The 14,067-nt window shown below is 36.0% G+C and overlaps 2 protein-coding genes across 2 annotated transcripts in view; both read right to left on the bottom strand.

Annotated features, from left to right (window-relative positions):
• Positions 1-14,067, bottom strand: part of LOC149793050 (properdin-like) — a 220,677-nt gene that overhangs the window by 19,717 nt on the left and 186,893 nt on the right. The window lies entirely within an intron of this gene.
• The window catches only part of LOC149793057 (uncharacterized), a 29,956-nt gene that overhangs the window by 9,823 nt on the left and 6,066 nt on the right, over positions 1-14,067 (bottom strand). Inside the window, exon 3 of the mRNA XM_089968902.1 lies at positions 1,718-1,900. Coding sequence (XP_089825028.1) covers positions 1,718-1,900 — 183 coding nt within the window. The remainder of the gene's footprint in view (positions 1-1,717; positions 1,901-14,067) is intronic.

The raw sequence follows: 14,067 nt of genomic DNA, 5'->3' as shown, positions 1-14,067 counted from the left end.
GCCACACGCAACCTACTTCCGAAATAAATATGATTCGACAATATACCGTGTTTATTAGTCAAGACTACCTGGTCCCGCTCAATGGATTTGTTACATTATGAACAAATACATGAAAACGTTTTTGTGTCAAAATTATGCAATACATATTCTTCTTGAAAAGAATAAGGTCTAGAAGAACTTTCTAGAACAGGCACAATTACAGAGTTTTTCAAAACTGTTAATCATATATTAGAAAAGGAGTAAGACAAAAACATTACTTTTGAAAAATAAGAAAGTCAATCCAGGACCTCAAAGAGTCCTCCAGAGACGGCATGGAGCATTTCTGCATATTTTCCTCTTTTGACTCTTCCAGACATGGTCAGTTGAGAAATAGGATGAGTACAGTGTGGAATGGATGATCTATAAGAATAGCCTAATTAATGTTCGATGGGACGTAGCTGTAGCAAAGAACCTTATAAAATAAATAGTATATGTGGAGAGTACAGAAGCTTAAGGCCAAATTGAAGGAGGAGAGAATATGAGGACAGTTAGAATTCGGCTTTCCTTAATGAATATATTTTATATATATCTGTAATGTTTAGGTGACCTTGTCCAAAATCAAGTTATGTTTATTCCTGATCAGCGAAATTTATCTGTAAACAACATAATACATAGCTAAAAAAAATTCTATGATTGTGCAATAAATATTCAGATAATTTTTAATGGTTAATATATTTACTTGAATTTGAGTTAATGATTTTGCCTTGATTCTGACTTAAAAAGATGTAGTATTGAATTGTCATTATGTTGGCAGAGTATTTTCAGAAAATAGTAATTGCGAACTAAGTCAAGTAAAGGGGTATAAAATCTTCTTTGCCTAAGAATACTTCATTCCTTCCTTAATATCTGAAGCAGAATCAGTGCTATTGTTGGGTACAGTTTTTAATTAGGGTGGATTTATTTATTTAAATTATTGTTCACTTGATAATACAAAGTGCTCCATAATATTAAAATTGATAACTTCAATAATTCGTAACTATAATGAGTTCGGAGCATAACATTTCGGGTTAGATTATTGTGATACATCAAAACATTGATATAAGGCATGAAACAATTATAATAGTTCATATTTTCCTAGACGAGAATAACTTCAAAACATTAATCATAGCCAATGCATAAATGTTTTCATTACAAGAGGCAATGCAACAATATATCTTATGGGTATATTAAATATCTGTAAAGGCAGTGTCTAATAAAAATTATTGCCCTTGCCGGTTGTTTTAATCTCTCTTCTTTCAATTCTTAAAGTAACATGTTCCGATATTCTTGTTACATTTCATGACATGTGCATAAACATCACATTAATTATATTTCACGTACTGGTCAGTGATAATTACAGGTATTGGATAATTCATATTATTGCCCTTAATAAAATTGATATTGAATAATAATATACGATATATAGATACAAATAAATAATATAATACAAAAATACAATGATCCACTCACAACTAATATTAATTATGTCAGATGATATAATACATACAAAAAGTATAGTGTTGTAAATTTGTCTCTCACTAATTAATAACATCCCCATTATCGTAAATAACAATGGACCAGAATCTAAAGTATCTTTGATCATTGGATTCAGGTCAAATCATTACTTGTCAGAAATAATTATTATTTTGGATTTTTTTTGAGTACATATCACACACCACAAGCTATTCTTACTACACACCTGGACGACAAGAAGATATTAATGCCTCATTTTTGGTACACAATATGGTTTCAAGTCTAGGTCCAATGCAGTCGGTCGCAGGTGTCGGTGGAATGTTTGGATGATAATGATAACACTCTCTTATCCTTTCTTGTTCTCCTGCGCAATTGCAACTAGTCCATTCCGTCCAGAGACTCCAGTCCCCTGTCAGCGATTTATATAAAGTAATCCATTAGTATACGTATGCATCACATGCTCTTGATTCTATCAATCGAAACGAGGAAACTAATGATAACATCATCTCCTATTTGTCACATGGCGACTATCAATTCACAATCTGATCTCACGATGTGTCCATTAAAAGATTTTTTCATAATTTACGATCCCCCTAAGTTACACCACCGTAAGGAAGACATTCCACACCTTTAATCCATGTACCAATTACATACCATTCTGATTTTGAATGACCAATTTTCGGGAAGCAGATCCGCTTCTTCTTGTCTTGCACACCGTTATCATTATATCCATATATATATATAAAATCAGACTCTCATACACACATATAATTGTCGCTGTCTGTCAACCCTGTCTCCTAGCATGAGTCTCCTACACCTTTTAGATAATCCTAGATCATCTCTTTAATTTCATTCATTTTCGTTTTAAGTGAGACATATCTGCCATTTGTAAGACCTCAAGACTATTAACACCTTATGGCTTTATTGATATGACAACATTAAACCAATTCTATAATATACGTTTATTTATATTGGTTTTCAATTCCTTGGCTCTGCACAGAAATTTGTCAACCACGTCTACATCATCTTTGTCATGTGTTTATTTTGAAGATATATTACAACGAAGAATAGATGATTGATAAAGCATGAATGTCTATTACAATTGGAAGGTGGCTGCAGTTGTAATGTGTTGTGCCGTTTTAAGTGCATATTTAAAGAACCTCACTGTTCTGTAGTACATCATTATTCTGTCGAACTGGACAATTTGTATGTAGAATATATATATATATATATATATATATATATATATATATATATATATATATATATATATATATATATATATATATATATATATATATATATATATATATATATATATATATATATATATATATATATATATATATATCATCTATAAGTGGTTGACGATTGGCTCTACATTTCCTTGTAACTGAGTCTGTGTAAATGAATTTTGTGGATATCATCTGCAAAGTGTGCAACAAGTCAGTGTAGGACCAAAACCGTGATTGAAATTTAGGAAAGGTAAATTTGCAGTTATGTATAGACTTTGGAGGCAGATAATACAGTACATTCAAATTTAATATGATAAATAAATAAGGCCACCAATACCAGCGGTTTTAGCATCGGTGAACGATTATCTCGCTGATATTTCATGCGAACATTCCACATATTGTTTCTAGTAATTGAAATAATAATTTGGACAAATAAATTAGTATATAAATGTAGCAAGGAGAATTTGTAACACATTATATCATTAAAAATGATTAGACATCTCATGATGGTATCATTTGGAATTGTAAACAGAGGCGGTGCACTCGATGATGCTGGATATCTTAGATTTACTGCTGGGAAAAGATATCCCTGCCACAAATCTATTTACGAATGTTTTCACGGACAGATCAAAGATGGACTTGTGATTGATGATATTGATTCAGGTCCGAAAAAAGAGTCCGAATACTGCACTTGGGGTACTGGAAAATATAGTAAACGTGCAAGACCAGTCATATCCGTAAATACAGAGGCGTGAGAAGAAATATAATTTCAATCGATATGTTCAGCTTCCAGATATTTTGATATGTTCTCATCTTCAGTACAACATGTCGCAGATAAAATATATATATCAGCATTTTCTAAGAAATGACTGAAAATATAATATTTGGGTATAACATTGTAAGACTGAAAATTTCAACGAAGGTATATAACTCTATCAAGTAAAGGGGGAGAGATTAAAGAATAACTGCGCTTGTATTTTATAACAATATTCACTTTTAAATGAATTATTGTTTTGTGTTGGGTTTTTTTCCATCTTCGGTACATCGTGTCGCAGATAAAATATACAGATCACCATTTTCAGAGAAATACAAATGCAAAAATGATATTTAGGTATCTAATTTATGAAATACAACATTGTAAGACAGAAATAAATTCAGTGAAATGAAATCAGTCTGTCAGGTTAAGGTAGATAGATTATAGAGCTTGCGTATTTCCAAATTCAACATATAAACGTACACCTTCCCATCACTTAGTGGTGTCATTTTGCACTCCCTGGGGTTTATTATGAGGAGGATGTACAAAACTCTGTTGAACGTAGAGACGGCCCTGGTGGTGTATATAAATATGTAAATACTGTATATGATTACATGTAAATACTGTAAATATGTCGAGGCTGTAAATTTTAAATATGTATACATGTAATCACTTTAAATGTGTATATATGTAAATATATGTAAATACTATAAATATATATGCATGACCTCATGAAGGAGACAGAGATAACTAAAAACAAATCTCGTGCATCAGCACTGTTCTGACAGCGATTGGCTAATGAGAACTTTAGCGATACAAGTGAGTCTATGTGTGGATGTGTGTGTGTGTGTGTGTGTGTGTGTGGTGTGGGTGTGTTTGTGTGTGTAAAACACCTGAAATTGCATTCCCGCAAAACTTAGGGGTGCCAGAAGCATATATTTATTGTGCCGTCCATATAGTTAAGATATAATTAAGTATAGAGTTAAGACAGACTTAAGTGTAGAGTTAAGTATATGTATTGTGCCGTCTTTAAAAATAAGTTTTATAATATATTGTAAATATAGAATTAAGTATGTATATAATACTGTAAATGATATGTGTATGTTCTGTCCTGCATTCCTCATAATGAATGCAAATCATTTTGGTTTTTTACACAGATATTTATTAAATAATGAAGAAAATATTAATGTGATTATCTCTGCGATTGAAAAATTGCATGAAAATGGTATACAACGTTTAGATCAACTTGATCCTCATAAAATCATTTGAAGCGTTGGAAGAACGAAAATTCGATGGTCTATATACACTAGCAGCCGAATATAGGTTTATCAAATCACTCCAACAGGCAGTGATACAGTCGATAGGAAAAAAATAGATCAGAGGTGTCGCACGAATACGAAACAATTTCGCGTGTAAGACAGTTGATAAAGATTATCACGATTTTGAAGGTCAAAGTGATTTTAAACAAAGTGAAAGCGGTGACAAATTAAATGGCAAGGGATTTTAAACAAAGTTTAAGTTGTGACACTGTGTGCGTTTTCACTATTGGCGAGTATATTTTTCTAGCTACAACCCATATAACTTGGAGGAATAAAGGCAAGAATGTGAGTAATTCAGAATTTTATCTCTATCACATACATCCGTAATAATATGTACTCGCTTCAGCGCATTTAACTGTTCATGCGTTAGCAAAACATTTTTGTCGCCGTATTCATCAATAAGTATATTAACACTAAATATCAAGATTATTCGGTCGGCACTTTAGAGTACCACTTTGTTGTATATAAAAACTCTCGTACGTTGGTACATTTTATAGTACCACATAAATATTTGTCCATGAGTTCGTAGAACTTCGCCTCTGTCAAGGAAGCCTCAGAAACATAAAATTTTATTTTTATTTTATAAAATCCTGATTTTGACGATCTGAAATGACACTCTATGCGCATAAATATAAACCTTTTGTAAGAGAACCTCCTCTATAATCAAGCAGATATCCGCGCTGGTCAGTACGTTTGAAATGCATCCAATAAAAAAAATACGAGATTCACAGATATGGTAGTTGTGATATTGATAACACCTGGTGGTATATGACTATCTCCACCGTATGGATCATTATTATGTTTGAGAATATTCGGATGAAGGGATATTTGTCTCTGTGCGGCAATAATTTTGGGGTAGTTTTCTTCGATGATATAATAGGCTGTTTTCATTAGCTCGTCGGCATTAAATCCCGGTATAATAAATGTTGGTGATTCTGCTTCGGTAATCGCTTAGTGTCTAAGAAACAGCTGCTTAAGTGTCGATGTTTAAGGGTGTTTAAAATCAACGAATTCATCACCAGTAATGATTACTGTTCAATGGTAACCTGACTAACATACTCGAGGTCGGATGCAACTTGATTTAGATGTTGTATTGTGTCAATGATTTTCTTCTTTAGTCGTATGGATACTCCTGCACGTAATTCTGAAACATCCATCGTATGTTCGAGGAAATTGTCTGTTCATTTTTGATGGCATCAGCAATTAAATCAACAAAATTTACACCGAGAAATGAGTTTCTATCTTTATCAATGTCATATAGTGTTCTTTATAGTCTAGGAATTCTTTTATCATCATATTCAACATAATTAAATATTCTACCTATTTCTATGTTAACTGCTTATTTGTATTTCCATTGACGAGTTTTCCGATATTCTGGAAGCGAAGGGTACAATATTTGTTTATCTGAAGTGTAATTGCCACATTTAGGTTCTGATGGTCCCTCATAAACCGAAGAACTTTCGGCCATCACAATACAGTTCGGATCGACGACTCATATATATCGAGGCAGTAGTCAGGCGTTCATATTTATAACGCGGCAGATAACGTTGGCTCATGAACTTTGATAGCGATTTTGGATTCTTTTCCCTGATTAGATTTAATTATGCGCTGCAATTCATCGTTAATCTTTGAGAGTTGATAATTGCCCATAGGAATGCCTACAACTTGCCTATCGGGGGTTCCATCGGGTGCATTCTTATACGCACTTACCAGTGAATGATTTGCTTGAAACTCAAAGAGTGACTTTGCTCTATTATTTAGCCAGCTAGTTGTGCTAGTGCTAAATCCCCGTCCGGAACCGCCATTGGAAAGATGACATTGAAATCGGGCTTTGTTGAGCTCGCTGATATCATCGTGGTTGTTGGTGGTGTTGTATTAGCGACTATGTTTTCTGGCAATTCTTGCAACTTTATTATGTAAATCAATGAGATCTAATGTCTATTTTATTCGATGACCAGTTCAATGGGGACAAAGAAGATTCTACATTTTTGTCTCCTGACACAGACAGGGTCTCGTGGTAAATAGCAATCATTTCTGTGAATTCCTGAACTGATATTACTCCGTCATTGAGACCTGATGATATTAAAGAAGATAATTTGGCATGTATGCGTGTAAATGCTGAAAATTTATTTGTATATTCGTGTAATGTATTAACCGCGCACGGTGATATCTTTCTTGCGATGGCATTAAGAATATCTGGAATTCCGGATGCAACTGAAACACCAATTAATATCACTGGTGCTATTACGAATGTGGCTGATAATGCTCCCATTATGGTTACCGTTCCAGAAATGACCGCGGATGCAGAATCTACAATTATGTCGATGACTAAGACACCATTGGGATATTTTTGTTTTGCTTTGCTGTATAATAGTCAATGATATTTTGCAGTTGGCGCTGACACTGACATACTTGCTCGTATCTGTAATGTTGCGCTGTAACATCACATTGAATGTCAATTGGTGTTTGATTCATTATGTAGATTCCTATTGCTATGTAATAGGAACACTAATGGTGACGAATTCAAGGCTCCAAAAATACAACACGTACGTTCCTTTTTCTTCGTGTTCCACCACAAATATGTCCTCATCATTTTTTCTCCAATATCACTAAGACTGATTCAGAAGGTCCACTTAGTGAAAAGTTGTAACGCCGAGTACTGAGAAACTTTATATAACGGTTACCATGTTTGATGGATTTAATGAGTGGTGTCCATAATGCTGATCCAGAGGCTACTGTGTATGTTACACCGTCGGTAACATTTCTAACGTCAGAGATATTAATGTCGATGACTGCTGGATTTACAAAAAAAGATCATGAATGATTTTATTTGTGTTTCTATGGCAATTGCTAAACGCATTTGCATGGGGGAGAATATTCAGCACTAAACGCAGTCGACCCATCATTGATTGTAATTAAAAAGGTCATCATTGTGATGTTGCTATTGTCGACATATTTTTTTTTTGCAGCCTCATCGTTTGACTCTTGTTCTTTCAAATTATCGATGCTATTTCCGCCCATATTGAGATAACCAGTCATTGCATCAACCATTTTAAAACATATTTACTTATCTCAGTTCTGATTGTGGCGTCGTTGTTATCAACGTATTTTTTGTTGCCATATCATCGTCTGATTTCGACTCTTTCACATTGATAAGTGTGTTTTTGCTCATGTTGAGATCGTCATACATACTAACTCCAATTTTCCTGATACGTCCAGTAATTTCTCCCAAGAGTGTTAGAATTGATTCCTCCGAGACTTTAATTTTACCGTTTATAGCAAACACAACTAAGTTATCTTCGGTTGAACCTGGAATCTGCAGAATAATATCTGTCAACGGGATATTGCACGTCTTTAGCCGTCCTTGCTGATCCTGAAAACAACGACTTCATTTTGATCCAAATTAGCGAGGTCATTCATGACCTCGTCAAGGGTTGCATATTTGGATAGTCAACTTCCGGTTTGCCTTTATCAGATCTTCAGTAAATATCTACCCTTGTAAATTCACTAAGACTTTATGAAGAAGTGTCCCCGACGATGTCAGAGACCTTGACACAGCGTCGAACACAGATAGTACTTCACGCCATATATTGGTGGATCAGTTATTGTCTGTGTTGGAAGTGTTGGATACAAGTCAGGAGTGTTTTGATGTCCCCTGACATATTTTAAAAATTCTTTTAACCCATACGAATCAAAATAAACAACTGCACGTGGATGAATTGCGTCTGCAACCCTATGAGTACCTGGACCAAAACTACCATCGAAATTAATGATACCGGTTTCAACACGGTTTGGTTGTTTTGTTTAATTGATCACGGATAAAAAATGCCTCTGTAGTCTTTGATGCTTAACGTTTAGCAATATCAAGTAAATCAAAATTGGACAGGGGAACCATCAACGATGTGTCTATGCAGTCTTAGACATGATCCGCGGCTTGACCGTACCATGAATGGGGAGTACCTGGGAATCGTAGACCTTTCCTTTTTTGTGTGAAGTTTTTAGTCCTTGTCCTGTTGTTTTCTTTAATCCCATCTCAGCGGCAGTTCCAACAGCACCAAGCGCAGTTGCTATCAACGCTGGTATAGCTGCAAAAAGTGGAAATATACCACCCGTCTTGGCAATGTCTTTAATGGCATCCGCAGAAAGAATAAGTTAAGTCTAACGCCGGTCTCTAATTGTTTGCCGTTATTGAAGTGTCTGAGTTGACGTTCTGTGAGTGAGTTTGTTTGGATAGCCTGCGATCTGTGCTGATTTCAACATTTTTATTCCAGAATTTTTTTCTATACTGCCGTAGCTTTCTAATCTCACCAGGAGTTAGAGTAACACTAACATGATGATGAGAAATTAGAATATCATAGACGATTTAATTACATGGTTTCTCCTGAGGCATCAACGACTCTGATTCGTCTACCAACACATTCAAGCAGCATTGTTTTGTCTGATAGTATAACAGCGATTACTCTATAATCAGTAATACCGGCTGCTAGTGCACTTACTCGAGCTCGAAACTGTATATCAATGACTGACTGTCTACACAAATATAGATGTTCCAGCAAGAAATAGTAGATCGGATACAACGTCCAGAAATCTCACAGATATACTTGCAAACCAAAATCCACATTCTGATCACGCCCCATGAATGTCATCAAAACGATGATAAGCCCGTGAACGTGCTTATTTTCAAAATTCATCAACATTTCTTCAGACGGTTCTTCATGTCCATTTATCCTCAAAGTAACTTCGCTAACCTCAAGTGGGTCAGATACCATATGATTTCGTTTTTGAATATCCCGTCGTCGGATTTCTTGAAAAGCTATAAATACACGATGTCGTGGTGTTGAAACTCCCTGCTGTGATGCGATGTGCCATGCAAATGTGTCAACTGATGTACTCCTGATCGAGTTTGTAGACATCGTCACCATGAAAGCGTTGATTTTCTGCCGCTGTCCATGAAAGACAGCAACCGTTGGTCTTCAGCGAGTGATGGTGACATTTCTGGTATCAATAACGAAAATTTTGCCAGTGTCACATTTCCATGAAGTGCCGCGGTTGCAGCTTGAGAAACTTCTTTAGCGTGCCGGATAGCATCGTCGTCCGTGTCCTTTCTAACGAGAGCAACTGTATTTTTTACCCCGAAGATAACGTTTCTGCAGAAATCTAAGATATGTGACAGTTGTATTGCACAGCTAAATCTCCTCGAGTATCAATTTGATTTTTACATGCTGCAAATCCCTGATTAAAATTCGCATTTACAAAGAAATAACTTTCAAAATCTGCATCGTCAGCCACAGCAGTAACCCTTTTGGAGCGCCGAAAAGTATAAGGTCGGACATCAGCGCGACCAGTGGTAACTTTTGTAAACATCATCGTTGGAGCAGCGAACCCTGAATAATCATCGCTGTATCGGTATAGCTCCAATGTCGTCGTAGCAACATCAACGTCATTATGACAAACTTCAATAAATATCGTGCAATGTTAAACATTGCCGTAATTCCGTTATTAACAAATCCACCCTGCGCATCACCTTAAGGATTACCATCGGGCAAGAAATATCTCGATGTATCCTGGACTTGTAGCTCAATTCGTCCACGCTGGTTTGGATTTCATGCTTAATAAGAATAATATTGATAATCACGCACAAACACATCCTTGAGTACTTACACGTCCATGTCAAATGCAAGATCGGATAAACGTTTAAACATTATATTTATATTTGCTTTTGTTTAAAACGATGCGCCATCGACGTTCACCGTCGGCGACAACGAGATAACTCACTACCCGGTACCAGATTTGCAGTTATATTCCTAGCTTCTTCACCCGCTAATTCTTTCAACCGTTCGTTTGCAATTTTATTTATTATTTTACTGACATTTGTAGGCATAACGTCGCTGCTCTGCAATTTTACTGGCCGAGGTCGGTCCGCTGGCGGTCTGCGTATTAATCGTCCTAGTCTATCTTTCGTTGCTGAGAATGCTTCAGAACGAAGCTGGTCAATATTATCAAGTATTTCATTTGGAAGTTCTCTTAGAATCTTTTTTGTTTGTTTATTTCTTTCTGCTATTTGTCCAGTTGCTTCAGCGGTTTGCTCCAACGTGGGAAGAAGAACTTCGGTAGCCGTTTTAACTCCCTTGGTAGCCTATGTAACCGGTTTAAAAAATGTTCTGCCCCGTCTGCAAATTCAACCTTAGACTCCTGACGCGCTTGCATTTGCTACTTGACAGAGTCATGGACTGGAAGATATTTCTTAATTGTATCTAGTCTCTGTCGCGCAAGTTTACTTGTGCGAGATTCTATAGTTACAGTGTTATTTGATATTATTAATGATTTAATCATTGACCGCGTAGTTACTTTTATAGCAGCAGCGAGGGGTGGGGAACGATGACATCACAAACAAAAATACGCTAAATCGGTTCGAGGTCTCGGTTAGAGTTCTGTTCATTTTCGTAGGAAACTTTATTTTCACGATCTAACTGTTCCAGGAACTCGTCTGTTTACCCTTCCTACTGTTGTTTCTTTGTGTCTTGCACACACTTATCACTGTTTATCTATCTATCGATATATATATATATATATATATATATATATATATATATATATATATATATATATATATATATATATATATATATATATATATATATCGATAGATAGATACCATGAGTAATCCAGAAATAAGGAAAATTCAAATTTAATAAAAATTAAATTAAATTTCAAATCGTGTTTAGTTGCCTGTTTTGGTCATTTGAAAAATACAGTTTTGTACATGTTTTATTTCTTTGTTTGCTACATTGTATGCGTATCCTATTGGTCATGACCCACATTTACGTGAGAGGATAGATCGAGATGTAATGGTATTTGGAAAGACTCGCTGAGGGAAATAACCAATCACTGAAGCAATGACTATCTAGTATTCATAATTCGGTTTATATTTGCAGTTAGTTACATTAGAGGGGTTCGACTTATTGAAAGAATTGTATGTATGCACGTGTGATAATCGCTGCACATAATCTGGTCTTTATGTCTACGATAGAATTGGATAATTATAAATTTCCTAAATAATAGCTAACTTCTGTTTTTATTACAGGTGGGTCTTTTGTCATGACGATTCATTTCGCTATGCAAAAATATTGAATAAAGAGACTAAGTTGATCGTCATTATGCTGATATGTTGAAATATGTCTTTTGTAATAAAGCGACATATGCATAAGGAATCCAGAGCTGAGCGTCTTTCCATTATGTTCCAGTCTGTTTAATGCATTGTTTATTCCGAGATTGGTGTTCTCAATACGAGTTTCGCTTTCTGTATAAACAGAAGGAACGCAACTGACCTGAAGATGCCGAGAGAATGCTTAGCCCACTAATTATAATAACTAAATTGTTTAGGCAGAAGTTTTTTCGCCTTCGAAACAAATCAAAATTATTAGCAGAATACATATAAGAAGTTTGTTTGAATTTCATTAAATCTGAAGGAAAAAATTTTATGAAAATTGATGGAAACAAGTTTTGGATGGCACACATTGGGCAAAGTCCTGTCCATCTTCCATACAACGCCCATTGCAATGTTCGTCAAGTACACCATGACCATTGATTGACAAGATGGCCGCTATCGCTTAACCGGCTTGAAGCAGCTGTTCCTTTTTTTTAGTGCCGTTTTCATGATATTTTTGCTTGTTGCATGTCTTCATCTACGGTATTGTGTTCATTATGTACTGGCTGTTAAATTCGTATGTTTCTTCATCTCCTTGGTTTGGAAATGAGAACAATTAGACTTTTTCTTAGCCGTCTTGCTCCACTGTTTTTGAACAAACCGCCATCACGTGATACTCGCCAGTCAACCCGTTTACGCTACGATAGACCCTCATTAATTGCTTTAAATGATCACTCCTTGGCTCTCCACACTACATTGTCTCTAGACTAAACGAACTGGGACTACAGTCATCATTACCTAAATGTAAACAGAAGCGAAAAAAAAGCGTTGTTTCAAAGCTGACCGGCGTAGAACAGGAAGAAGAATTCCAGTTATCTCCCTTATTTCGGCTCATCAATTTAAAAACAATTCGACCGTTAATTTAGATAACCTAATTCAAATCCCTATTAATTCGTCAATCTTTGTATCAACTATCCAAGAGATACCTGTGCGTATTGCATTATTCAATGCCCAGTCAGTAGGACCACCGGAAAAGCGCACATAAATAGTTAATTTTATCATCAACCAAAATATTGACGTCTTTTTCCTGACAGAAACATGGCTAAAAACATCAAGCGATGAGCCCAAGTGTGCGGATGTAACACCCACTGGTTTCTCCATCAAGTCATTCCCCCGTAATTCTCGCGGAGGTGGAATTGTTGTCATCACAAAGAACTCCATGACCAAACGTCTTAACCACACCACAACATTCAGTTTCGACCACACATCATTCGAACTAGTCCAAACCCCACTCACACTGGAGCAAAGGTCAGTCAATTTTTACTGCCTATACCGCCATCCCCCTAGTAGCTGGCTGACTCTCTCTTTTTGGAGCAGTTTCCGAATCTCATGGACTATGGAAATTCGATAGGTGGCAACCTAATTATTCTTGGAGATTTCAACTTTCACTTTGACTGTCCCGGAGACCCAAATACATCAAAACTCATAGATTCCATTAATGTTTTCAACCTCAAACAGTCAGTTAACCAACCCACCCATAAAAATGGTCACATTTTAGACTGGATTCTTCATAGACCTGATGATAACATTATACGGTCCTCCCTGGTATCCTATGAACTTGCATTAGATCATCTCTGCATTATATGCCATCTTGACATATCAGTCCCTAACCCTCCACCTTTATCTGCTACTAAGAGAAACCTCCGTATGATAAATAGAACCAAACTAATGCACGACATCCAAGCTAACCTAAGAACTTGCTTAGCTCCCACAGCAGAACAACTCGATAACTGCCTATGTTCATTGCTTGACAAACATGCCCCAGCTACCAAGTGCAGAGTATCAATTCAAAAGTGTTCTCCATGGTATAGCAGTGTTAGGATAAGCGTCGCACTGCTAAAAGAGACCGCCGTAAAGCTGAGAGGCTCTGGTTTTCCACCAGACTCACTATTCATAAGCAAATCTATGAAGCCGCTAAGAAGAAGGTCACAAATATAGTCCATGCAGCGAAATCAGCCCACTGCACTGCTAAGATCGTGGAAAGTTTCAGCTGCAAAGAACTCTTCGAGATTACTAACAAGCTATGTCAAGAAACAAATCTACACCACTTCCAGCTACCTT

The sequence above is a fragment of the Sinohyriopsis cumingii genome, chromosome 8 (assembly GCF_028554795.1).
Source record: "Sinohyriopsis cumingii isolate HCF-2022 chromosome 8, ASM2855479v2, whole genome shotgun sequence".
NCBI classification, from domain to species: Eukaryota; Metazoa; Mollusca; class Bivalvia; order Unionida; family Unionidae; genus Sinohyriopsis; species Sinohyriopsis cumingii.
This window is presented reverse-complemented; position numbering and strand designations above follow the sequence as displayed.